General features: G+C 43.6%; 1 protein-coding gene across 2 annotated transcripts; it reads right to left on the bottom strand.

Annotated features, from left to right (window-relative positions):
* Positions 1-2782: 2782 nt before the first annotated feature.
* ZNF365 (zinc finger protein 365) lies at positions 2783-23120 on the bottom strand. 2 transcript variants are annotated; one of them, XM_050898884.1, is made up of 5 exons: positions 22263-23120; positions 11209-11430; positions 10559-10574; positions 9184-9221; positions 2783-5298 (listed from the first exon to the last, which is right to left on the bottom strand). In XM_050898884.1, exons 1-5 carry the CDS (start codon positions 22991-22993, stop codon positions 5052-5054), a joined length of 1254 nt encoding a protein of 417 aa, XP_050754841.1. In that variant the 5' UTR covers positions 22994-23120; the 3' UTR covers positions 2783-5051. The 2 variants fall into 2 exon arrangements, with proteins under 2 accessions (XP_050754841.1, XP_050754842.1); XM_050898885.1 differs by lacking the exon at positions 10559-10574 and having other exon boundaries at positions 11250-11430.
* Between the last annotated feature and the right edge of the window lie 1840 nt (positions 23121-24960).

Below are 24960 nucleotides of genomic sequence, written 5' to 3'. Positions count from 1 at the left end.
GGTCGGAATCTCTTGCACTGCGCACAGCTGTATATTCACACAATGCCTTTTGTCTGCATGACCCAAATGTGCATTTAATCTAAACACAAGACCGTTGCCTGGCCTTCTGCTCCCCGGACTGGCTTAAAAGTACATGTAGGTGTAGTCATGGCTGGAGTAGACAGGTTGAGCTTTGACGGGGTGTGGGTAAATGCCGATATTGTGCATGTGTGGTATAATATGTAATGCTCCATCTCCTCTGCCCACCTGTACACAGCTGAATAATCTGCCATCTTAGTGCAGCAGTTGCTCCCAGCCCGCCAAAGAAAGTGTTTTGCAAGTGTCTCTGGTGCTATGCAGTGACTTGCTAGCAGGCTGAGGCCCAGGAAAGGTGCTTGCTGCATGAGAGAAGCTGTTGAAGGTACTGAGTTGGCAGAAAGAAGACGAAGGGAGCTTGGGAAGCAGACAGAAAAATCAGCAAAGTAATGTAAAGGAAAGTGTTGCTGTGGGAACCGGCTGACAGTTAGCCGGGGTAGAGTCCAGGCAGAACTGCTGGCGTGCGGCCAGCCGCTGCCGGCCATCGAGCAGAGATAGCAGAGAGCAAGTACCAAAAGCGCACAGAATTCCCCCCTGCTGACAACCCCCCCTTAGCACAGTTACCCACTGTAAGCCAATAAACTATGGTTTGAACAAATACCATGGACAGTTTGGGGAATTTCTTGGAAGCCCTGGTCCTAAAGTCTATTACTTTGAAATTAGTAATTAGGCTTCAAAACATGTCTCTAAAGTGTGATTTAAGGACTGAATGTCTCAGGCCATATATATTCTGATGTTTTGGAAGTCAAAGGCTCTAAGAAACAGCAAGCAGTAATGAGTCCCCCATCCTTTCACTGCTGCCTTATGTGTAACTGGTTTTCCCTCATCTCACACCAGCACAGAGTAAATTCCTCCAACCCGTCACATTTATCTTTGAAAGTGACTTCTCAAGCAAGCAGAGGACCTCTCCTCCTCTTTCTCTCTCCCTCTCAGCTCAGAAGAGCCTCTTCCTCTTTCATAACATTATAATGAACCCAAAATCTGTTGTATGTTTTCCATGATCTTATGAAAAATTCAAGCCAACTTTTACCTGCCTGCAGTGTGCGATGGTAGGACAGAGACAGTGAGGGGGAAAAGGCTTGTCAAGCCAATGACTGCACTTAACTTATCTTGCTTGTTTCTCCCTCTCCTTGGAGAGATGTACAAATGAAAATTCAAGAGACCAGAATAAAAAAAGCGTGGCTAGATAGAGGGTGGCATTAGCAACAAAATGGGAAAGGACATTTTGTTCATGTCACAACAGGATCTATTTTTAAGAGCTTGTTGTATGTTTCATGTCATAAAATCACTTCTGGGATTATTTTTTCTAAAAAAACAAAAATAATGCACATGCCCACTGCAGAGAGCACTAAAATAGTCCACTCCAGCCACTTCAGACAGGATGTATGGAAACAATCAGCATTAGTCTGAGGTAAGAACAAATAAGAGGCAACTATCTGGTGACGCAGAATAAAGAGAGAGAAGAGTGGGATTTTGCTCAAGTAGATTGAAAGAGCTGGTGGCATTGGAAGGATTATTAGGGATGATAGAAGTGGTAATTTGTTTGACCTAGTAACTGCTCTAATTGGTGGCCATCCCTTTGAATATGAATATCCTGTTGAATATTTCCAGTAACTCTCCTGGAAACAAAACAAATGTGTTCAGATCTCCTCTGGGCAGGGGGAGACTGTTTTTACTACTGAGGCAGAGGGGGGTTCAAATGCCATCAAGTGCTTTAAAAACATGCTCTCTTCAACTGGCAGGAGCATCTCAAAATGATTGTGTTTTTTCTATGTACAGCTCTAATTAAAGGTCTAAGTTTCAATTAGTCCCTTGTTTTCCTGGCCTATAATGTTACATGTTGGTCAGAACATTTTGTTTTAATTCATTTTCAAAGATGAGTGGTCAACTTTGTCAGAACTTTCAGAATTAAAAACATTTTAAAATTAGTATTTTCCGATTCCAGTGTTATTTCCTCATAAAGTCTCCCCAAGCTAACACCAGTTACATTCAGCCTAGCGCGTGTATTGATCCTTCTCAAGTGGGGACATGAATTGTACACGATACACACATCCAGCAGTCAAGTTCTGCTGATGACCAGACATTAACTTTAAAAATGAGCTAGTAAATTGTGTAAACGTGGCTGGGAAGGAGCCTTTTTTCCTGATGAACATTATTCAGGCTCTCAGGTGTCAGAGGGACCTCATCTCCTCGTCCAGTCTTCTACAGCACCTCTCCCATGGGTTATCATCTCAACAGAAACCTGGTTCCCCCATGGGAAAACCTCTCTTTACAAGTCTAACCAGGGAGATACCTGATGAAATGATGACTCAGCAACTGGCAATGCCTGAGGGAGACTGTATCACCTACATTCCCCAGGAGCCCCTCTGCCCTTAATATCCTTTGCCTGAGCCTTCCCTCCACTCCCCCTGCCTCTGCTTTGGGCAGGTTATCTGACCATGTGGGTTATCTCAAGAACGATTTTCAGGTATCATTACAGTAGGAGAGGGGCAGGTGACATGTGCAAGTTATGTGGGCAAGATGGTGTTGCTGTCTGTCAGGTTAATTTGTAATGCTTTGAAAGATCACAGCCCAACTTCACTGACCTGGTGTTTTATATGAGGAATAAACAGAAGTCCAAGCAGGGCTGCTGTTTGTCTTTTTCTCTGTTGTTGAGTAGGCTTTTGTAAGAAACATTGTATTTTACAGAGGTAAATGACACAGTAACTGAGAAATATATCTTTATTATTAGAATGTTTATATTCTAAAAACTTTTATCTGGGGTTACAGTACAATCCAATTTCTTTCTAATTAACTAACCTGGCATTTGTTCAGCAAGTAACTGTAACGTAGGCTTTGAAAAGTTTAAGAACATGCAACTTCTTTTACTCTCTTTTTCTCTTCCTCCCCCAAAAGGACAACTTACAGTCAAGATTTTGGCGCAATAAATAATAAAATAAACATCTCATTTGTGAACTAGTAGTTGCACTTAACTTTGGTGACCAACAGAGTAGATAGGCATTTAAAAATAAAAATATTCTTTCAGTGTCAAGTGGATAAAGGAACAGATGAATATATTTTACTTTATTATCTTTCTAAAGTTCACCTTTTTTATCTTCAAAAAGGGTCATTTTTTTCAGGTTTGTAAAAGGGTGTGAGAAGCAATAGATAAAACTCAAGGATGTTTCTATTTTGTGGCTTGCCTAACAAAGTTGTCATAACACACAATCTGACCCAAACCCATGCAACACAATTAACAACTCCTTTTCACCACACACAATGCCTAGCATAAGGCCAAGCGTGGCCTTGTGACGTAGTTAAATAAATATTAAAATGTCATTACAACCTAAATACCTGAATTGGTTTTACACTGTGACTTTCTACTGAAACAGTGTTAAGAAACTTTAAACATATATCTGATTGTTCCATATACACTATTTAAAATAAAAGTGAGGAATAATACTCTCTTTCTTCACTCTGCTACTTTCTGGGAGCTCTGTACACTGACAGATGTATGACATCTGTAGTTACCTGATCCTAGCTGACTGATCGGTCATCTTCTGCTTTAAAAATATTGCAACTCAGGTGCTTATTGCAGCAGCAATCATAGTGATGCACTGTCTTTTAATACTCAGTTCTGCTTGCAGTCATTGTTATAAAAAATGGAAAACATTTTTCACAAATCTTTGTACACATACTGTAAAAATCACTTTCCACATAAACAATTTACATCTGTTATGAGCATTTAAAAAATAAATTACACAGACTTGTCTCACCTATCCTTTCTTTTTCTTGAGAAAACAAATCTCATCAGTAACATCGACAGGATGTTCATATCTGTAAACATGGCATGAGGATTCATGTTACCAAAAAACTGTACACACAAAAAATCATCTTGATAAATACTCTGATAAATAAGGATCCTTTTAATTGGCACAAACCAATGTAAACACGCGCATTCCCGTCCTGCAATCATCTCTAACTTCCTTGCTCTTGGGTTTTTAGTTGAAATTGAGGGATCTCTCAGCCCTGTAAAGATTTTTCAGAGATAAAAATGTGAAGGATTTTGGTTATGATCATAGCCATTTTAGGCCTCTCATGCCTAAAACCAAGCACAGGCATTGAACGTGGTGACATGCAATGTAACATGTTGCCTTAGCCTTTCACTTGCTGTGCCACAGCTGATAATGTGCTGCTGGCACTTGGTACTGAAATTTCTCCTCTGGCTCAATGTGGTCCGTGCTTGTCAGGCCTGCGGTACCAGCTTCTGGTCTCCTCACTAAGTGACACCAGAGGCTGGTATGTATGGCAAAGCCATAAAGCTTCTGAATTGGAAAGCTGTGCTTGAGACACCGGAGCAGCCCAAATTTGTACCAATAGACAATGTGGCTGCTGGCAGGATCAAGCAGTTTAATGTATGTAATAAAATACAGAAATGTGCCCAACTGGGCTTATGGCCGAAAATCCAGGGTAGCAATCTACTCCTGTAAACAGCCTTCAAGCAACTCAAGTAGACCTTTTGCATCTAAGTATGTTTGTGCAGGTAACAGTTAATCATTGATCTCATACCTACCTAAGCTGAAAGGCTGAATATTTGGGTGCCGATTAAATGGATTCTTCTGAACTTCAGCAACAGCACAGACGGAAAATAAATTACCAAGCCACATGCTGCCACTAAAATAATTAAACGTACAGCCACAGTACTGCCCAGCAAGATAACTGCAGTCATTTAAAATAAGCCCTATAAATAAATAAATAAATGAATAAATAGAAAAACCTCCATGTAAACTGAATAAAATGTCTTTTCTCTTATAGCGCCCAAAGAGGGAATGGCATTACTAAATAATATAAATCTTCCATACTGTATATATTTCTATATATTATATCTGATGTTTTGGCATGGCCAGATGGATAGCAAAAAGTAGGATGACTAACTTCATTCAGTATTTGTTCTGTTGAAGCCAAGCTCCTGCATAACTATATATTGCTAACCACTCCTATAGCGGTTTGGCCTTTTTACCCATCTTCGATTTTGCGCTCACTTTCCTGGCAGAGCAGACAGGTTCACCTTTCTTTTGGGCTCTCCATATTTCTCTTGAGCAATCAACAGGTTCATAGAAGCATTTCACTGGCTGCAAGCTGGTTTTTTCATCCTTTGCCTTTTTCAACAAGATTCTTCCTTTTTGAAAGGAATGAGGCTTTGCGTCAGGGATGTTATATGAAGCGTGTTGACTTCCTCGGCTCCTGAAAGTAATAATAGTGATTATCAATAACTATTATTCAAACTTGCAAAGTGATAGGTCCCCAAAATGTCCCAAACCCATACGTTTTTGAAGACAGAAATAGCCTTGTTTTACAGGACCAGGCTGAAAGTTAAAAACAGAGTTGCAAGATGAATTACATTTCTCAATACTCAAAAGCATCCCTCACTATAAGAACCCCTACATGTGTTACTGGTGGACTCTTCATGCATGTTCATCTACACTTTTATTCAGATAGCATTCTGCTGATTTTGGAGTGCTGAGACCTTACAGAGGTCTATATTCTCATAACTTGGTGATCTACAGGGGTTTTAAAGATGCGCATGTTCACGGCAACCTTCTGCAAAGAATGAACATCCCATGGTCTTTGGAAGACCACACAGCACCAATAAGAGCAGAAAGTGGGTGCAGGAACTGTAGGAACTTCTCGGTGGGATCTCAGCGCTGCCCTGGACTGCACCTAGGCCCCAGGGAACTGCTGCTACTAATGGCCAATAGCTCAGGAAACTCCATACTCTGTGCTGGCCACCCGTCTAGGGAAACTAGCTTTGCTTTTAGGCTTTGATTTGAAATGGGAGAAGAGGAAAGGGGAATACAGAAATTGGTGGGAAGAAGGGTATGAAAGCCTAAAGGCCAAAGTAAGCTGAATTCTTTGTTCTCTCTGTGATGGTTCAAGCCCAGCAGGATTTGCTGAAATCAGTGAGCTCAGGTGGAGTGACAGTACGGTGCCTGGTGCTGCAAAGGCTGAACCATGCCCTCTGCTCTGAAATTTTACGTTGAAACTGCAGTTCCAGTTTAGCTAAGTAAGATCATTACAGTCCCTTTTAACATAGTCTTGAAATGCTTTACAGTAGATACATGTAGTGTAACAGCAGCAATATGAACGTAAGGCACCAGCTCATGTCTGTCCAGCTACTGTGACTGAAGTGAAGAACAGATGTGCTGATGTACAAGTTGATCTCTTAAGGGTTCCCGTAGGGCTATTTTCCATAGCTCGTTATTTCTGGAAACCCGATATCTGTAGTATTACTTCTTTTGGGAGTTAAACAATATTGCACACTTGACAAAGCCAGTTTTGGAAAAAGCTGTGGTGGTTCAAGTGTGTACAGTGCAAGCCCTCTCCTGCTCTTTTAAAGACCAGAAGGGTGTCATGAAAGTCTCTGTATTTGTTGGTCAGAGGCAGTGAGGGCCAGTCGACAGCACAGGAACCGAGCCTTACTTACAGAACAGTTTTACCTGGTTGGCAGCTTTGCCAACCAGACTTCACTATGGGGAAGTTTTGGGGGGAAAATGCCATGCAGGTCCAAGCTGGAGCTTGCCGGCGCTGTGCCATGCTGGTCTGGTGCAGGCCTGGGCTCTGACCACTTGCTGGGGGTTAGAAATGACTTGTGTAAATGCAGAAGTGCTGGCCACTCCAATTTATGATCGCTTCTTGGGCACTGTTTGTTACAGTCCGTTACTTAGTTGCTGTTCAAAGATGTAGTGCTCTGTTTTTCTCAAATGTTGTTATGGTGAAAAAGTTACATCACTTATTCCCAAAGCACATGCAGGCGTTATTGCAGGCGATGTTAGTCACGCCTCTGCTGTACTGAATGATGCTATTAAAACCAGAAGGTGGTCAAGGTTAATATGATCAGAGGGAATTGCCTAAAAGAGCTAAACTGTATTTAAATTGAACGAGTTTCTGGTAGCGAAGATGGACGTCTGTCCCTAATTCACAGTCACGGTAAGAAGGTATCTAAGATGGATGAACACGCAGGTTCATTGCACATGAAATGCAATGCTGCCAGCTCCACATGTGGGAAACGTTTTTTCATTGAAAGCAGCAGCTCCTTGACACAAGTGACTGTGAGAGTCTGAACTTCTACTCAAATGTATTCCTAATCTGTTGCATTATGGAGAAAGACTGAAATGAGGTGACTAAATGCACCCCAGTGCCACAGGCACTTAAGAACAATCCTACTCTTGCTGCATTTCACAAACATATATTTTTCAAGACAAGTCTCTTGATTTCGAGAGACCTATTTCTTAGCGTCTTCACAATGGGAGCTGGCATTTAAAGTTGATTCAGGCACAGATGTGCCAGCAAGTCTCAGTGCCTTTGAGAAATGGCTAGTGAGCCTCAGCAAAGGTCTGCCATGCCCTCAGTGGGGCATTTCTTGAAAACAGCCAGGAGAAACTACAGAAAAGGAACTGGGAAGCAAGGAGGCCTTGGAGCAAGAGGGATTGCATTGATCCCAAACAACGTAAGCCATCAGCGGCCCCAAATCCCCTGAGACTACACTGAATTTTCTGGATGGGTAGTAACACTTCCCAATTTTTTTAACTGGTACATATCATTAAAACCTCATTTTATGTACTGAGCTGAGTTAGAGCTCTTAAAAACAGCTGGTGTGGTGAATGCAAATGCTGGATTCATCCACAGAACAGGCAGAGCAAAATAAAACTTTCCTACCCCTCTGAGCATCCTCTCCTCTATCCTCTCTGCTTCGTAGGACAAGTTGGGATATTTTTAATCTGGTAACTCCAAATAAAGGCTACTACTAAATTCTAGTTTTGACAGTGTCTTTTCAAAGGAGAAGTAGATCAGTAGCTAAACAGAAACCTCTAAACAATTTCATATATGCCTTTGAACTCCCACTATTTGTCAGCAATTGATGGGTTTTACCAAACTGCATTATATTTAGACCAAAGACTTGTTGTGGAAGGACTCATCTCACCAAGTCATTGAATTCACTGGTTATATTTTAATTCTATTTTCCTTGATTCCAACCATATTAAGACATCTAGAAGCCTGAAAAGTGTACACACAGTCAACTCAAAGTCTACTTTGGACAATCAAGTTTTTCTAGAATCTCAAATTGGTAGGGGGAAAAAAAAAAGAAGCTATAAAAGCTATAAAAATAAAAAGTAGAAAAAACAAAGCTAAAGCCCCACGCTGTTAATTATTAATGCAAATACTGCTTATCAGCAAAAGGGTACTTGGCCAGTTGCCTGCTAGGACTAAGATATATGAAAAGCAAAAACAACCCAAAGAGCAAAAAGGCCCCCCCCAACCCAGCAGGCTATATGTTGTATTTTTAGTTTATTTTCCAGCCCATCCATCTGTTCATGTGTGTCTCAGTCTTCCAGTAATTCTTGAACCCATTGGTCAGACACAAACAAATCTGGCAGGGATGCACAGACCTGTGGTGATGCAACAAGTTTCATGGCAGTGGGAAAAAGACCCAAACTCATGTCCCCACTAAGAAAGGTTGCCCTGAGGAAGGATACGCTGCCTGACCATCACTTGGCCAAGCAGCACATGTGATGCTCCGAACCAGCCGCTGGGACTCATGACCAGGTCGCAAAGACATGGGAAACCAGCCCCAATTAGTTCTGCTGCTCCCAGGACAGCTGCTTGAGTAACCTGAGATGTTGTTAGTGCCCATGCTTTCTCAGGGCACTTGTTTGCTTACACGTGATTTTTAAGTCGACAGCGTTACTGTCAGTTAGGAAATGACAACTGTCTCTCTCCTACCTACAGAATGTTAAAGATATTTTCAGCTGAAATTTGGCCTGTGTTTGCTGAAGAGATTCAACTACTGTAGCTTTGCAATAGGCTATTATAGTCAGCAGGAAGGAGTCATTCATTTAACAGAAAATAATTCTTTTTTTTTCTTTAAAGAATATCTGATTTTAGCTTTGATTTAGCAGAAATCTGTTTTTCCTCCATTACACGACATAAATATAGATCATACTCAATTATAGAACCTGATCCAAACCCAACCTGATTCAGGCTTTTGGATAAGGTGAAATGCAAAAGTAGAAATGTAAGCATGTCAAGTTAGTGTATTTAAGTAAGAGAAAAATAAAAATATATACATACAGGCATCTGGGTTTCTTATTTAATGAAATGTCTGTAAACTGCAAAGAAAACAGAAACAGGTTATTAATATTAGTATTACATTATCAAGTAATTAAAGTACAGGGATAAAATATATGCATTCTTCAAAATCATATTTCCATTCTCATATGCTGTTAAAACTAGAAGAATATTCATGAAAGAAACTGAAAAAAAACTTTTACAGATTATTACTCCTCCAACTTATTACATCTGTTTTTAAAATTCGTAATGTGTGAGTTGTTAGTGGTTAGATTTTTTCCCCATTATTTTTATTGTAACTATAATCAAAGTAAATTGCTAAAGAAGTGTGGGCTGAACAGAGATCTTTCACATTAGATTAAACAGTATGGATACAATGAGAAGTAATTATTGTGTTCAAGATAATTAACAAGGGACAGAGCCTGAATAAGCTGTATTAAATTAACTTTCTCTCAGAGCCTTTAATTTTGCAGTGATGCATTTCCTTTACACAAGTGGCTAGGAAACTCCAACTATGAGCCCTTGGCTCTGCCTACAGCAACACTGAAGGGTGGAGGGCGAGAACGCAAGTGTTTCTCTCCCTTCCCACCCCAAATCCTGAGACCAGCTAGGGACAGCATAGCCTCAGTGCCAGCACAACTTTGCATGACTTCATTTTTTACAACAGTTTGATTCACAGTGTGGAAACACTTTGTCTAGTCCCTCTTTTAGTGGGGGTCAGGAAAGGAGGTGTTTAATGCCAGCTCAGCTTAAATCGGTCTGGGTACTAAATCGGTTCTTTGTACTGATCTCCGATCAGCGCTACTAGACTGAGTCTTTGAATATCATTTAATGAAGTCACTGAGCCAAGCAAGTCAGATCTGGCATCTGAAAATGATTATGTTCTTGTAAATGTTCCCTCTGTCCCTGGTATTGTCCGCACTTTGCAGATGGATTTTTGCCCAGCCTAACTTTGCTTGTCATCTGTCTTGGATGGAGTCTGGAGCCATCTCATGGTGTGCTTTTCTGTAATTACCTCCTGAAGGTCAGGCTGGTCAATATTTGGATGGATGACCTTAGAGGAATGCTGAAGTCACTCAGAAAGCAGGGCAGCTGCCTCAAAAATTAGTGCCTTCCCCAAGGGACACTGCTGAGCCAGGGATCCCGGTAAACACATCAAGAGCAGGGGAGATGATTTAATACTGAGGCCCATCTTTATGGTCCCCCTCAATGTTCTCACAGACACTGTTTGAGATGTCCTGTGCTAGATTTCAGCACATCTACATTTATTCAGGTCTTACCTAAAGCTCTTTGTCTTCCAAGAGGCTATGGGAACCTTCGCTTTCCACCATTGCATACCTGTTCAGTGCTGTGCATGATCAACTGCCTTTCCTCTCACATCCCAGGATGAGCAACTACTTAGTATAGGCAGCACAGGGTATTCATTTAAACTGAAATGTTCTTTGGAAGTCATGTGGTTAAAACATGCCATATAAATGTAATGCATTGTAGGGAAAATACTGAGTTTCAGTATTAATAATGAGGGCTTTTAAAGAAATAATGTATTTTAAAAAACAATGTTCAGACAGCTTTGTTTTTTAATCTGTGGGGGACAGGCCTGTGGGAATCCATTCACCATTTCTAAGAGTCCCATGATAGGTAACTACAGAAAGCAAGCCAATTTGCCAGCAGGCTGACATGTCCTCTGTAGGGATCCACATCTTTCCTGAAAATCTTTAGACATCTCCAAAAAACTGCCAAGTCACTAAGTGACATAAAGGAAAGTGTTTGTTGCAAAGGTAACAGCAGCAAATAGCCAAAGCTGGAAAAAAAAAAGTAAATATCTGGCAAATATTTCATTATTCTCTGCTGTCCCTTTGCCATCTTCGGCTATTGCTGCTCTTACACTCTCTGCTCCTTTCACTCATGTGAAGTGGCAGTTTAAAACATAAATAAAACACATCTAAAGAAACATTTTACAAATCCAGATCTGCCTGGAGTAGCAACTAGCCTGATCCACTGAGCCCAACCATATTCAAACTCAAGTACTTTCCCTGCAGTGGTGGGTGACAATGAGGGGAAGGACTTACCACGTGCTCGGTGACGTCGGTGTGGTTGCACACCATCTGCTGATTTTGGTAATATTCTAGCTGCCTTTCTGCCAGATCCACGCGCTGCAACAGGTTCTCAATGAAGTGCTGGAGCCTGGCTTTTCCCCGCACTTCTTTTTCTGCTGCTTCTTCCAGGAAGTGGTTGAAAGTAACAACTTCTCTGCAAGACGGAAACATTGCAAAGAGGCCACATTTAAATAATGGGAAGGGCTCTGGTCTTACCGCTGTCAAAAAACTACTGATGCTTCTCCTGTTTTTCATGGCGATAGCCCATGGTGGCTAATTACTGTCCTTCACCTCTGTTAAAAGATTTCAACCTTTTTGTGGACACAGTGAAGATCTGGAAACCTGAATGCTGAATTTAAGTTTATGGGCGGTGGGTTTGGGGTTTTTTGTCACATTATTAGGTCTCTTGGAAATAGTTCTTAGTGGTCCACAGGGTAGAAATGTCATTAAGCATCACCTCTTGAGGTATCTGGAATCAGCTACAGCCACTTTCTCTTTTTTTTCACTCACCCATGTGAATATCAGCCCTAAAATATTACGAGAAATGGATGAACCCCCAAATTCATCTTCCCAGTTGATCATAATCTTACAATGGTAGTTTAATGCTGCTACTGGCATGGTTCCTAACTTAAAAGAGCTACTGTGGCCATTAAACTTCATTTTGGCTGCAATCCTGCAAGTACGTCAAAGTGCAGTGTTATGATCTGGAGCTAGTGGGAGCACGGGAGATCAACAGATAATCTACAGATTATAGACCAAGGAGTACGTGTGTGGGAAGAGCAAGTTTGAGGTCAGGAGTTTAGAAATGTTTCTCATCTGGTAACACAACTGGAAGAAACAGATAGCACCACTGCCTGTGAAAGATCCCAGCTCTGTACTGAGACATATCTCATTTTGAAGTGCTCTGCATACTATCAGTTTACTATCAGTAACTGGGCCAGCATTTGGACCTCTGATATCAGAGGAGTTTCTGGGTGGGAGAAGTTTGGTTACAGAGTGAAGCGTATATTACGAAAAATGGCAAATCTGAGCATGTAGGACTTCCCCAGTTAATAAATGCCTGGATAAACAGTTCTTGCTCTGCCAATGAAACCATGTTAATTTTTGCTTTGTACAAAACTGAGGGAGTGGGAGTTGGGGGAACCAATGCTTGCCAAATGAGAAAGGGCATGATTGCTTGTTAAAAATACATTGCCTGAGGAAAAAGCGTTTTAAGCAGAAACTAGGAAACAGTTTGTAGCAGAAATAACCTTTCAAAGCTTAGCTTGTTTATAACAAATCCAAAGTTTCTCTGCATTTCATTGTTTTAACTCAGTATAGTTTTAGATAATTGGTTTAACTCGGTGTAGTTGTTTTAACAGTGAGCTGTTTTGCACTAAGAAGAGTTGAGCACGAGTGGTCAGCTATGGAAATTCACCATCTGGGATTCAGGCTGTGTCTGCCTGCTCTATACCACAGCAGAGTACAGCAAGAGGCTCTTTGCATGGCTGATCTAATGGCAGGAATGAGGTAAAACCAAGCACGTATTGTTTGGATGAAGAACATTGATGAATATTAGTTTATATTAACTCACCCACAAAATCTGGCTTAAGAAACAGAGAAGGACCTTGTTTGTTAAACTCAGCTAATCCATTCCATTTCAAGGCTCTGTACAGTTTCTGTGATTATTAGCTTGCCCAGAGCAACCTGGTAATAAAAAGCCACTAAGAAATGCTTAGGAAGAAGCCAATCTAAACTCATTAAGGACAATTTTAGGGCTTTATTCTCACCGCACTTACAGCATTGTAACTTCTTTGATTTCATGATGCCACTCTGGTTTTGTGTCGGCGTAGGAGCAACCTGAAGCCCTTGGTGCTCCGTCGGGCTCCTCTTTTACAGTGGGCAGGAAGCTCAAAAGGACAAAAACTCAGCAGGTCGGCTCCAAATTGCTTACCCTTTGGGTAAGGAAGGAGAACTGCATGTGGTCTGCCAGGCCGCTGGCCCTCCAGCAGGAAGGCTGGGCAGAGTGGGGAGCCACCAGCCTGGGACACCATGAGGACATCCCTGCCGGGGCCACAGTCAGCTTGTGTGTTTCGCTGCAGTGGGAGGCCACAAACATCGAGTACCTAGCATTTGTTTTTAAAAGGGTGATAGTTTCAAGAATGCTAACATTTGTAATTGTCTCAGCAAAGGTAATTAAAAAGCATTCATTAATCGCCTGCTCCATGGCATGAATAGATCACCCACAAATTTTCCTTTCCTACAAATATCTCATTAGTGAGCTGTGCCATAAGGGGGACAGGGGGAAGCAGTGTTTTTTCTGGGACATTTAGATGACTATCAGGAGGAGAACAGACACATAATGTCAATAAATTCCCTAGTGTTTTCCTTGCTTTCTAGACTACTCAAGATAACTTGGCATCCTACGTGCCAGTATTTGTAGGAACTGTTATTAGCAGCAGTAGTAGCATTTCCATCATTTTTCTCTGTCTGTTTTGCTGCCTCTGTACAGCCTATGAACCTGCCTTTAATAACTTTTATGTAAAATTTTTCCTTTGTGCTGAAATGGTACCAGCACTCTGTAAATTCCCTTTAGAAAGACAGGAGCCAGAATTATACCCACCCACTAGGTCTCGGTCACATGCCTTGTCCTGATAAGCAGCACTTCTGTCAGTTCAGCTACTTTGTTTCCACTTCATTCTCATCTCTCAGAAGAAAACATCAAGCCCCGAGGAGTGACTGCTAATAAGTCTCTCCACTTGCTCCAACACCTCCTCCTCAGAGAGCTCGCTCCATGCCATGGCTATGCCTTGATTACCTGAAGGGTGTTCCCAGAAGAATTTTTACCCTCCTCCCCCCATGAACAATAGGGAAATGGTTCAAAGAACTCGTGTAGCTTCCTACAGCCGCTGTTTATCTGTTTAATTGCCTTTCTTGTCTCTTGTAGTCTTTGCCCAGCCTTTTTCTTAGCCATACTGATGACCCTCTCCCTTCAGGTCTATTTCTAGACATCTGTGATTTTTTGCTTATGTTCTTTATTTTACGTTCAATTTATTTCTCCAGGCCTCTGCCAAGTTTTTTGGGATTATGTGATATGATTTCTATCTTTTACTCTCTGCTCTTATGCTTGTGGAAAAATGGATGTTCACAGACGTCAGATGCTGCTCCTCATGAAGTCGGGGGAAGCTGAGCCCATGAATATTGTGTGGCCCATTTGGTAGAGGCATAAACCAGAGCACAGCAGCACGGGCCCACTGGGCTCTGTGTCTTGACAGAACAGCCTTGTCAGCAGCACTCACCTGAAATAGGAATCATTTGTTAAAGCCTGGCTCAGACCTGAAGTGTTGCCCTTTCTAATGAGAGGTCTCTGCTACCCTGTGCCAACTATTCTACATCTGGAGCACTGCTGCTATATTGAGAAAAGGTTATGTAGAGTTATTAACTCCCCTTGTGAACTCCTCTGCTCTCAGCATCATCTCTTTCCCACTTTGCTCTGCTCATCCGTTTGCTCTCTGCCCGTCAGCCTGCAGCCTCCTGCCCCTTTTCGCTCAGCTATACCCTGGCACTCACTGTAGCACTGTAAGCTCTAGATTCTGCCACTAAATTTTCCGAGTGGAGTGAATCATGCTCAGTGCAGCTCAGATCTCTGTAAGTTTCTGCAATGGATAGCAGAGTGATCTCATCTGTTTGCTCATAGTTTACTATACTAATATTGAGGTATGTTGTATAGCAAAACGTTTTGTTAAAGGGCTGTGACTGGGCAGCAGGGAGAAGGGTGGGTTTCTTGCTTTGTCTTGGGTGCTCTCATCAGACAAAACCTTTCAGGAGGAGGGATCACTGCTGCTGCCCAGAGAGCAAAGGGCACATTGAACTGCCAGCAGCTTGTGGCAACAGGGTGAGGCAAGCGAGAGGGAAAGACAAGGGGGATGCAACCTGGGAGGTGGCCGAGAGGAGCAGGAGGTGCGTGTACTGCCAGACTGCTGGAGAAGAGCTCTTCCCAGAGCCAGAGGAGTCCAGGGGAAATTTATTACAGTGCAGCAGGCAACTCAGAGGTGCTCAGCTGAAAAAGCAAGTGCAGAGGGAAGGACTCACTATAGGCAGGAAAGACTTGCTGCAAAAGCTTTTATTTTGATCTGACTCTGCCAGGGAGTTAACCTGTTATAGTTAACCAGACTTAACTAGTTTGGTAGTTTGCATTCCAGCTTCAGCCTAGCTGCCCTCACAGAAAAACTGCAGATAGCCTGCCTTGAAACTTATCCTGAAACCTTCTTTATGGAGGCTGTTGTCATGAAACAGCATGAGATGTGGTAAATAAAGTTATAAATCATAGACTGACTAGGTGACATTTATTCTTCTGCCTTTACCACTAGATTCTACAGTGCTTCTTGCAGGACTAGCGAGCTGCAGTTCTTGTTTACCAGAGCAGTTGCTGGCATGTGGACCCTGCAGATACACTTGGTATTTGTATGGCTTTCAGCAGTTAAGCATGTGATACACAGAGTAGGTGCGGAGGTTGGGACAGCTCCAGCTCCTTAACAACTGACAAGAAGGGCTAATGATTTTCTCGCATTGCGACCAAGCCCTCCTACAGATGCGTAACATTGGTCCCAGGACTATTTACAGCAACTTCGACACCTGCAACTGCTCTGTAGGTGGAGACAAGCATGAGGCTCTATGCAGATTCTGCACCCAAGTATTAAATCCCTTTAGAGAATTGCATTTGGAATAACTCTGCCTAAAATCAATAGAAAACCAAACACTTATTTTACCTGAAGATGGGAAAATTCCTACTACAGTAAGTAGGAATTTACTTGTGAAATTTGTGATTTACTTGTGAAAATATTTAAAATATGTACATTCATTAAGTATTAATGCCACTGACCTCATCCATCATCCCATTGGTGTTACTGCCTGAAGGCTGCTATCTATTATTCATTAGGTTGTGGTTTCACATTCCTACACCACTATCAGCACATTTGATTTAAGAGGTTCACACCTCCTCTCCTCAGAAAGTTATTGTCCTACCAGTTGCACGCATTCAGTGGGCTGTGCTCTAGATCTGAGCCCTGAACTTACTGGGGTGACACTGTGAAGATCAAAATGCTTTATTTCACAGAGCCATTCTGTGGGATAGTCATGCTAATCTTGAACCAATGCAGCTGGGGGTGAGTAATCTCTCGAGTGGGAAGATGAAAGGAAACAGGGAAGAGGGAGTGAGACCACCTGAAACTGAGGGTGGAAGAACAATGTGTAGTTGTGGTCGTATTCTCCTTAAGAGCAAAGTCAAAACTGTTTTGGTGTACAACTGAAATTTGTATTTTAATGAAAGCTGTTGTTTTAAAGTATAAATTGCAGTGATGTCTAAAAGCCAACTCTTAATCCCATTGTTGAGATGTTACTTGCACAGATAATTCCATTAATTGCAAATTTAAGGTGAAGCCACTGGCAAGAATAACTACTCCCCACCACAGTTATTCTGAAATAGCCCTTGCATTCCAGGCTATGCCAGAGCAGAGGCATGACCAGATAGTCTCAAAACAAATGCATTAGACTGGTTAAAGAAATTACTGTCAGAGATATGGCAATGTACTACATTAATGCTCTTACCCTATAATTAGGAGACAAAGTAAAATTGTTTAAGCCACCATTGAAGGTAGCTTCCAGTTGAGGACCATAACTTCAAACGCTTACCCTGTTCAGACTTGCTGAAAATCAAACTCTACCAGTTTCATTTTCTTACATAACTCCAGAAAAAAGCCTCTCTGTGTCCTCTAGAAGTTAAGTTCATAGCTGGTTTTAGTTTCAATGGTTTTCTTGATATCTTATTCAACACAGTCTTATTCCCTTTGGGCAGGCTTCTGTGTTATCTTTAAGATCACAGTACTCACTCCGAGTTGCATTCTCCTTCATCAAACATTGAATAATCCCTTTCGGGGCACATTTTCTAATTAAATCATTCCTTTGCTCAGCAGCTCTGCTGAAAGCTTGACCCTGTAGCCATCATTTGTCAAAACTGTCCAGGGCCCAACTGAGGCAGGCTGGTGAACTGGGACCCGTCTTTGGTAGCTGTGCCTGCTTCTCTAGAATATCCAGTTTTCTTTTTTTTTTTTTCCCCTCCAAATAATAAAAAGCTTTGGCCTTTGAACTTTCTAAATATGCAAATAAGTAAGTGATACGAGTGACTGCTGTAAGACTTTTCTGTGCTTAGAGTAATACTACTTCAACTATGTATTAGTATAGTTAGTGTGGTACCTCCACCCGTCCTACCCCTCAACACAGTTCATCTCCATGGGGGCATCACACTAGTGTAACAGCACGTACCCGTGTGCATATTAGCACAGCCATTTTTGTAAGGGAACAAAAATAAAATTTAACTAAAAAGATATCTTCAGTTTATTGCTGCCTTTGTTGGACTGCTGTAGGCTTTATTTAAAACAAACAAAAAATAATCAACTGGCAAGTCTAAAGAAATAACCTTACTGACCCTACAAACTCTTCAAATGGGCAGCCCTGTGCCTGCTGGTGGCGTAAACCAACACTCCTCCCTCTCATCGGAATGACAGGTCAACAGTAAAACCTCATAGTGCTGTCATTTGAAATTAGTGCTTTGATTAGCAACAACAATGTAACTCTGAGAAGAATTTACTCCCTATAGAGTTACGAAGTTTACAGACTTGCTGCTTGCTTTGGAGAACACAGAGAAACCAGCTTCTGACAATGCAGCCACTTGGTGGATCACAGTTTTATGTATCTATCTCACGTGCTTGGTCCAGGCAAAGGCTCAGGACATACAGGCTTTTACAAGCAGAAATGAAATTCCGTCAAGTCAAAGTGATCTCAGGTCTGCTGCCTCTGCTGAGGACTGCCAGAGTCACAGCAGTGCAACGTCTCCTTTGTGCCCATCCTAGCGAAGGCAAAGATGTGAGGCCTAGAAGAGCTCCATCTCCTTATTCAGGAAACCCAGATGTTTAAACAAAGAATTTAGCTCTCTCCTCCCTAAGCCTTCTTGGGGCTTCCTAACCAAATTATTCTTGCTGACTCACATTTTTCCTTTCCCTTAGCTTTCCTATTTGACTTCACAATCAGATCCAAAAATCAGAGCCATTACTCAAAGTGCAATTGTACTGTTATTTTCCGTCGTCTTCTTGTATACCCTTCTAAAGAGGAAGTTTCTTAAATCCTAACTTTTTTTTTTTCCATAGCCAATGTATAGGTCAGGAGTGATGGTTAAACCCACAAATACATCCTCTTCTACCTTCCATATCTGGTTAGTTGTTTCATTCTTACATGTAGAAGCAGGTCTAGCCTAACAGCCCAGATAGGTCCCTGGCTTACCTGGCCACATTTTATAAAGATGAAAATATACTGGATTGTAAAATTCAGTATTATGGAGTAATTTGATCACTGACAGTGATTGTCCATTCATATAAGATACTGACAGAGTAGGTGGACATGGAGAAATACTCAAATATGGGCCCAGTATAAACATCTGTAACTTCTTTATCAGAACACTGTTATTTTTCAAGAGTTACTTGAAGGGATCCCATAAAAGTTCTCAGCTTCTTCTCTAGAAGAGCCTCCAAAGAAGAGTTTTTGTGACCTTATCTAAGATTTGGACTAGAATTTTTTTTTTGTCCTCTTTCGAATAGTTTGTGGGGTTGGTTTTTTTTGTTGTTGTTTTTTTACCCTCAGACTGGTCTAGAGTAGCCATACCTCAGTCTCTGAGATCTAGAAGTGCATATTGATTATAAACCCTTTCTTGCCTTCACATGCACCATATTCCATGATCTCTGGTAGTAGGGACAACCATTCAGAGACCAAGGGAAGACTGGTTTCCTTTACTTCCTTAGAAATAGGATACGGAGGTGTTTCAGGGAAGAAGGTGTTTTCTCTTTCCTCGTACAAAGAGGACAGAGGAAAAAATTTTCATCTACAGTGGCCCAATATCAATGCTAGTTTTGGGAAAAGTTATCCATATTCACAAGATTGCTTATAAAAAAAAAATCCAAAGAACTGATGAAAGCATTTATTTCTGAAGGTCAGCAAGTATAAAAGCAGTCCCTAAGGGCTGCCTTTGACTTTCCACAGTCTGCAGTGAGAACTCCTGCTTCTGCAATTTCCATTAAGCAGTCTTGTTTGGCTTTCTAATCATCTGGACTTCTTCCAAGTTGAGATTCTCCTTTTTTGAAGGAGAAAGTCTTTTCAGCACACCAAATAAGTTTCTGAACACATAAAGGACTGAATATGTAGACAAGTCTCAGAATTTACCAACAGTCCGTGAGAAAACCAGACAAGTGATGCTGTTGTTACCAAAGTCATGAACATCCTTTCTTCTCCCCTGTACTAGAGCATACCATCCAGTGCCTCCCTGCTGCTGGCACAAAGCTAAGTGTCCCAGGCATTTTTAGAGGTTCAAATCTGAAAAGCTGCCCTTAGAAGCACCAGTCCTGCTTTTAAACAGGACATTGTTTATAAACAAAGCATTGTTTATACCTACCTTCTCAATTTGCTAATTATACAATGACCTTTTAATTGGAAAGCCATACAGTGCATTTTTCTATGGCACTATCCCTTGTTATCCCCCAAGACTGGAAATGCAGGAACCATCTGAACAAGAAAATAACATCTTTTCAGTTTTTCCTAGGTGAACTCTACCTATTCTTACACCCTGCCTACCCTCCCAGTCTCCTCAGAGTACTTTCAGAGTGACTGCTAAGAGGCAATGCTATGTGGCTGGGCATATGCAAGAACATACTGTGACTCCCCTCTCTTCCCCCTTCGGTACTCTGGGCTGATCCTATCCACTAGCATGCATTAGGCCCATTTACCTTTAGAAATTAACACACTGCTGGGTAATATCTATTCACTCATTCCTATTGCTGCTTTTGCTTCCAAGTTTTTTTTATCTTTATTGAAAGCTGAAGCAAGCTAGCGGCAATCCTAGAAGAGCAATACCCTGGGTACTCAGGTGAAGTCTCTTGTGCAGCTGCCTCTTTTGGTTAGTGTTTCTTACTAGTCAAATAACCTTCAGCCTTCCCTGTAACACCAACTTAGGAGCTACCTCCTCATCTGCTTACGCATTCACCCTCCTCCTTTAGAGATGGCTAGAATTGTAACAGCAGTCATCTGAGCTCCTGCCCCTTTCCCGAGCCTGGCAATGTCCTAGTGTGAAGGACAGTGTTTCCCCACTTCTCCTCTCATTCTGTGTTCGGCCTTTTCTGGCCTCAGAACCACAGCCTGCCACTGTTGCTAGTAAGCAGTCTGCCAAGGGGGCAAGCGGCCTCTTCCTCATGCCTTTTCCTAATATAGGTAAAAATGGCAACTTTTGCTGTCTTATTCTTTTCACAGATCAGTGTCCTTTGCCATCCTTCCCGTATCATACCCATTCTTTCTACCCAGATAACTCTATTCCCCCCTTGCTCTTTTTCCACGAGCTCTTTTCTTCTGCAGCACTGCAGAACTTTGGTTTTGCTCCACTGAATGGTTTCTGCTTTCTCCAACTGTCATGTTTTTCCTGTGGACCTCAAGCCTTGAATTTTAAAAACACATTCTGTGTTTAGTTTGGGGTAAGAGTCATACCACTTAACTTTAGATATCTGAAGTTCAGCATCTAGCCTAAGACAGCTGCTTACCTGAGGTCCCCCTCTAGTCTGCAGATGGAGGAAGGACCTCCACAGAGCAATCCCTCCCCCTCTAAGATACTTTTCTAGAACAAGTAGGATGAATCACACTGTGAAAGAGCCCATAAGGGGAGCTTGGCTAGATGGGAATACCAAAACTGCTTGAAACTGTAAGTTATCTTCATGGCCTCCTTCCATCATACTTTCAAATCTGTCTCAGTTCCACTATTATCTTTAGCTTCATCTTGAGTCCTTCAATCTTCTCTTCCATGAGGATCACCCGATATTTCAAAAATCGGAGGTTCTGTTGAATATCCCTTCAAGGAAGATACACACGCCAGAGGCTCAAATCTCACCGCCTTTGCTGTCCCCTCTTCTGGGAAGTCTATAGCGCTGCCTCAAGATAGAGGACTCCTACTGATATAGGAGTCATCATCTTTTCTTTCTAGTTCTTAGACTACAGGAAGGAACGATGAAAGCCCTCCAAACTTCCTACACTGAACTCCTACACCACCTTCCTTATTTCTTCTAACATCAGCGTCATGGCAACTAGCACTTCTCATCTTCCCTTTGTAAGCTGATGAATTGGTTTAGAGGCATTCCATTACGAAGGCTCTTTATTTGCATTCCTCTAAAATAAGTTGTGTTGCTCCGAAAAGCCTGAAAGGTTTCAGCAAGTGCTGAATAAACTAAGTAGTTCATTTATAAATAACGTATCAGCTATCACTACATTTTTAATGGATGCATCACGAACATATTTTTACATGGCCTAGGTTATTCAGAACAACTCTGGCATCTGCTTCCCATTCCCATATAAGCGATTCCAGTTTCACAGTTCTGTGTCCATCTAAAACACCTACTTGGACGTGGCCTTTTCAGCACTGTCTCCAGTATAGCTTTGCTGCTGCATGGGAGACCATCCCATTCCACAGGCAGCCTGCTGACCAGGGTGGGATGACTTCAGGGAAAAGGTGCTATCCAGTATTCTTACATACTTCCTCCAGCACTTACCCACCCATCTCTTCTTAAAAAGATAACAGATTAGAGGTGTCAGTGTAAATCAGATTACATGCTGATGATAGCTTCTACTTGTCCCTACCCCCATGAAACCAGGGACACAACACGGGCATTAGAGAGTGTTAAAGTTAGTCACTGGGGAGTCAAGCATGAAAGCCACCTGCTCGGGGTGCTGTCCGCTGCAAGGCAGGGGACATGGTCACATGGGCTACAACTCTAGAAATACAGTTATCAGAAGCTGGTGAGCATGAGGCCCTTTCATAATCAGCAAGCAACCAAACCATCCCCTCTCTTCTCCCCCAAAAGCTTTCACCCGCACAGGTGCTGGCCAGCCCGCGCAAAGCCATCAGCTCTACACCTCCCCACTTACTCCTCTTTCCGGTGAAGCTCCTCCTCGGACTCGGTGAGGCGCTGCTTCAAGGCTGCGATCATCTCCACCGCCACGTCCACCTGCCTGCTCAGGGCCCGCTCCCGTCGCTGCACCTCCTGCTTCTTCTGGGACAGCTGCACAAAAGCTGCCCGCACCTCCAACAGCTCCGCTGTCTTCTGGGCCAGCTCTTTGGTAAGCTTGTCAATTCGCTTCTCAATCGTTTTGTCCACGGCCTCTACCATCCTGTTAAACTTTTCTCTGACGTGTGCCTCGAAGGAGGCTTTGGAGTCAGTGGCCGGGAGGCCGGGTTTAGAAATCTGCTCGCTGGGAGAGTCGTCCGACACATAGTTGGCAACGTAGGAGACGGGCCGTTCAGCTTCCACCTCCAGAGGCTGCCCGCGCTTTGCGCTCTCGCAGGACGCATCGCAAAAATTCAGGTAGGACCCTTTTTGCTGTATGGCGCCGCCGGGGCTCCCCAGGCTGCCCTGGGTGGCAGGCTCCGGCGGGGAGATCAGCTCCGCGTCTTTCAGGGGTGAGAACAGGCTGCTCTTGGTCAGGAGGTTTCTCTCCTCGTAGCTGTGGCTGTACTCCAGGTGCACCCGCAGAGAGGAGAGACTCCTGAACCTGGTGTGGTCGCCGCATCGCGGGCAGCGGAAGGGGAGGCAGACGCTGACGCTCTCGAGCGGCTCCTGCCAGAGGTGCCTGCCTTCATCCCGGGCCGTCTGTTGCATTCCTCGCCGGGCCCTGGGTGGGAGAAAACAGCCCGCGTCCACGCCCGCCCGGGGCCGGGGCAGCCCGGCAGGCCCGCCGGGAAACTTGGGAAACTTTCCCGGTGATTTTTCAGGGGTATCGCGCCATCTCCGCCCGGCGCCCGGGGAGGCACCCGCCCGGCACGACGAGCCGCAGGGCCCCGGCGACGCGACGCGGCTCCGCTCGCCTCGGCCGCCGCCCGGGCCTTGCCGGGGCGGAGCGGGGCCGGGCCCCGGCTCGGCGCGGGCCTCAGCCGGCCGCAAGGTCGCCGCCCCCGCGCCGCCGCACTCACCCGACTTGTTGCTGGTGGCGGTGCCGCTGGCGGTGGCGATGCGGCGGCGGGGGAGCCGTTTTCAGCAGAGCCGTAAATCAGGCCGAGCGCGGCGCCGCCGCCACAGGCTCTCGCCGCCCGGCCGCCGCCGCGGGGCGGGGCGGGGCGGGGCTGGGCCGGGCGGGCGGGGCGGGGAGCGGCCGGGCTGCCCCGGGGCGGGCAGGCGGGCTGACAGGCAGGCAGGCGGGCGGGCTGACAGGCAGGCAGGCGGGCGGGCGGGCTGACAGGAGGCTCTGGCCGCCGGCTGCGGGTGGCTACTGGGGGCTGGTGTGGACCAGACCCGGAGGCACAGGCTCACGGCTGGATGAGGCCAAACGGGTCTGGGAGCCGGGGTCAGTCCCCTCCCGGGGAGCCGTCTCCTGCCCCCGCTTGCCTTGGGCACCTGGTAGTTGGGATTTGTGGGGTTTTGCGGGTGTCCTGTTAGCGGTCATAAAAAAGCAGTGAGCTGTGTGGGGTATGTTGGGGAGATGCTGAAGGATAACACAATTAAAAGTGTTTAAGCAGCAAGACAAGACTGATAACATGCAAATACGTATAACCTGGCCTTGGCTTTCTGGGAATATAATTGTGTGTGTTTTTTAAAAACTATATTTAGCAGGCAGAAAGATTATTTTTTTTGTAAATATGACCCTAATTTAGCCTCAGGATTTAGGGAGGGGGAGTCAGTAGTAATGGGATTTCCATTTTGAGTATGAGGAATGGATGTCATAGAATCATAGAATAGTTTGGGTTGGAAGGGACCTTTAAAGGTCATCTTGTCCAATCGCCCTGCAATGAGCAGGGACATCTTCAACTAGATCAGGTTGCTCAGAGCCCCGTCCAACCTGACCTTAGATGTTTCTAGGGATGGAGCATCTACCACCTCTCTGGGCAACCTCTTCCAGTGTTTCACCACCCTCACTGCAAAAAATTTCTTCCTTATATTTAGTCTAAATCTACCCTAGATCTACATCAATGTAATTGATGTTAGAGCATGCTGCCAATGGGTCCCCTCAATAGGGGAATATGCTTCTAAGCTTTTTTTTTTATACCACAGATGTGTGTCTATTTTTACAAATTTTCAGAAACATGAGTAAGGCTGATTGTAGAGTAGCAGCCTTTTTGAGGTAATAGTGAAATATTGCTCTTCTAAAATCTAGTGCTTGAGGCCATAGTGGTAATATGCTGCAGATTTTTTTTATTACTGTGGGAGAAAGCACTGCGGTAAAGTTTAATTCTGTACTAATATATCTGTTCCTTGAGTGCAATATACAGGCAGAGTCCTAAACACTGAGAAAATCCGCGTACATTGATAGATGCCTTTGATGTGATTAAGACATTCCCAGTAAATGATTCACCAGATGGCACATCAAAGGAAGTTACTCAAATTGCATTTCAGAGCTTCAGCTAATCTCTAAAGTGTGTGGGCTACCATCCAGGCTGCAACGTTTTGCATGAATTAGTTGTCCTGTATTACCTTGTCTAAACGTGGTGATTTTCCCTTCTTTTGTCATCAAGCAGTACCAAAAACCAGAAGGGAGGTCAAGAGGGAACAGTTTTGAACCGTGCTTGCCTCCAAATTTGGGGCTCCTGACTATTTCTTTGAAGGAGGCCAGCATTGGCAGGACCAGATGTATG

This window comes from Gymnogyps californianus, chromosome 6 (genome assembly GCF_018139145.2).
Source record: "Gymnogyps californianus isolate 813 chromosome 6, ASM1813914v2, whole genome shotgun sequence".
Lineage (NCBI taxonomy): Eukaryota > Metazoa > Chordata > Aves > Accipitriformes > Cathartidae > Gymnogyps > Gymnogyps californianus.
The sequence above is the reverse complement of the archived record's forward strand: the minus strand, read 5'-3'. Positions and strand labels throughout refer to the sequence as shown.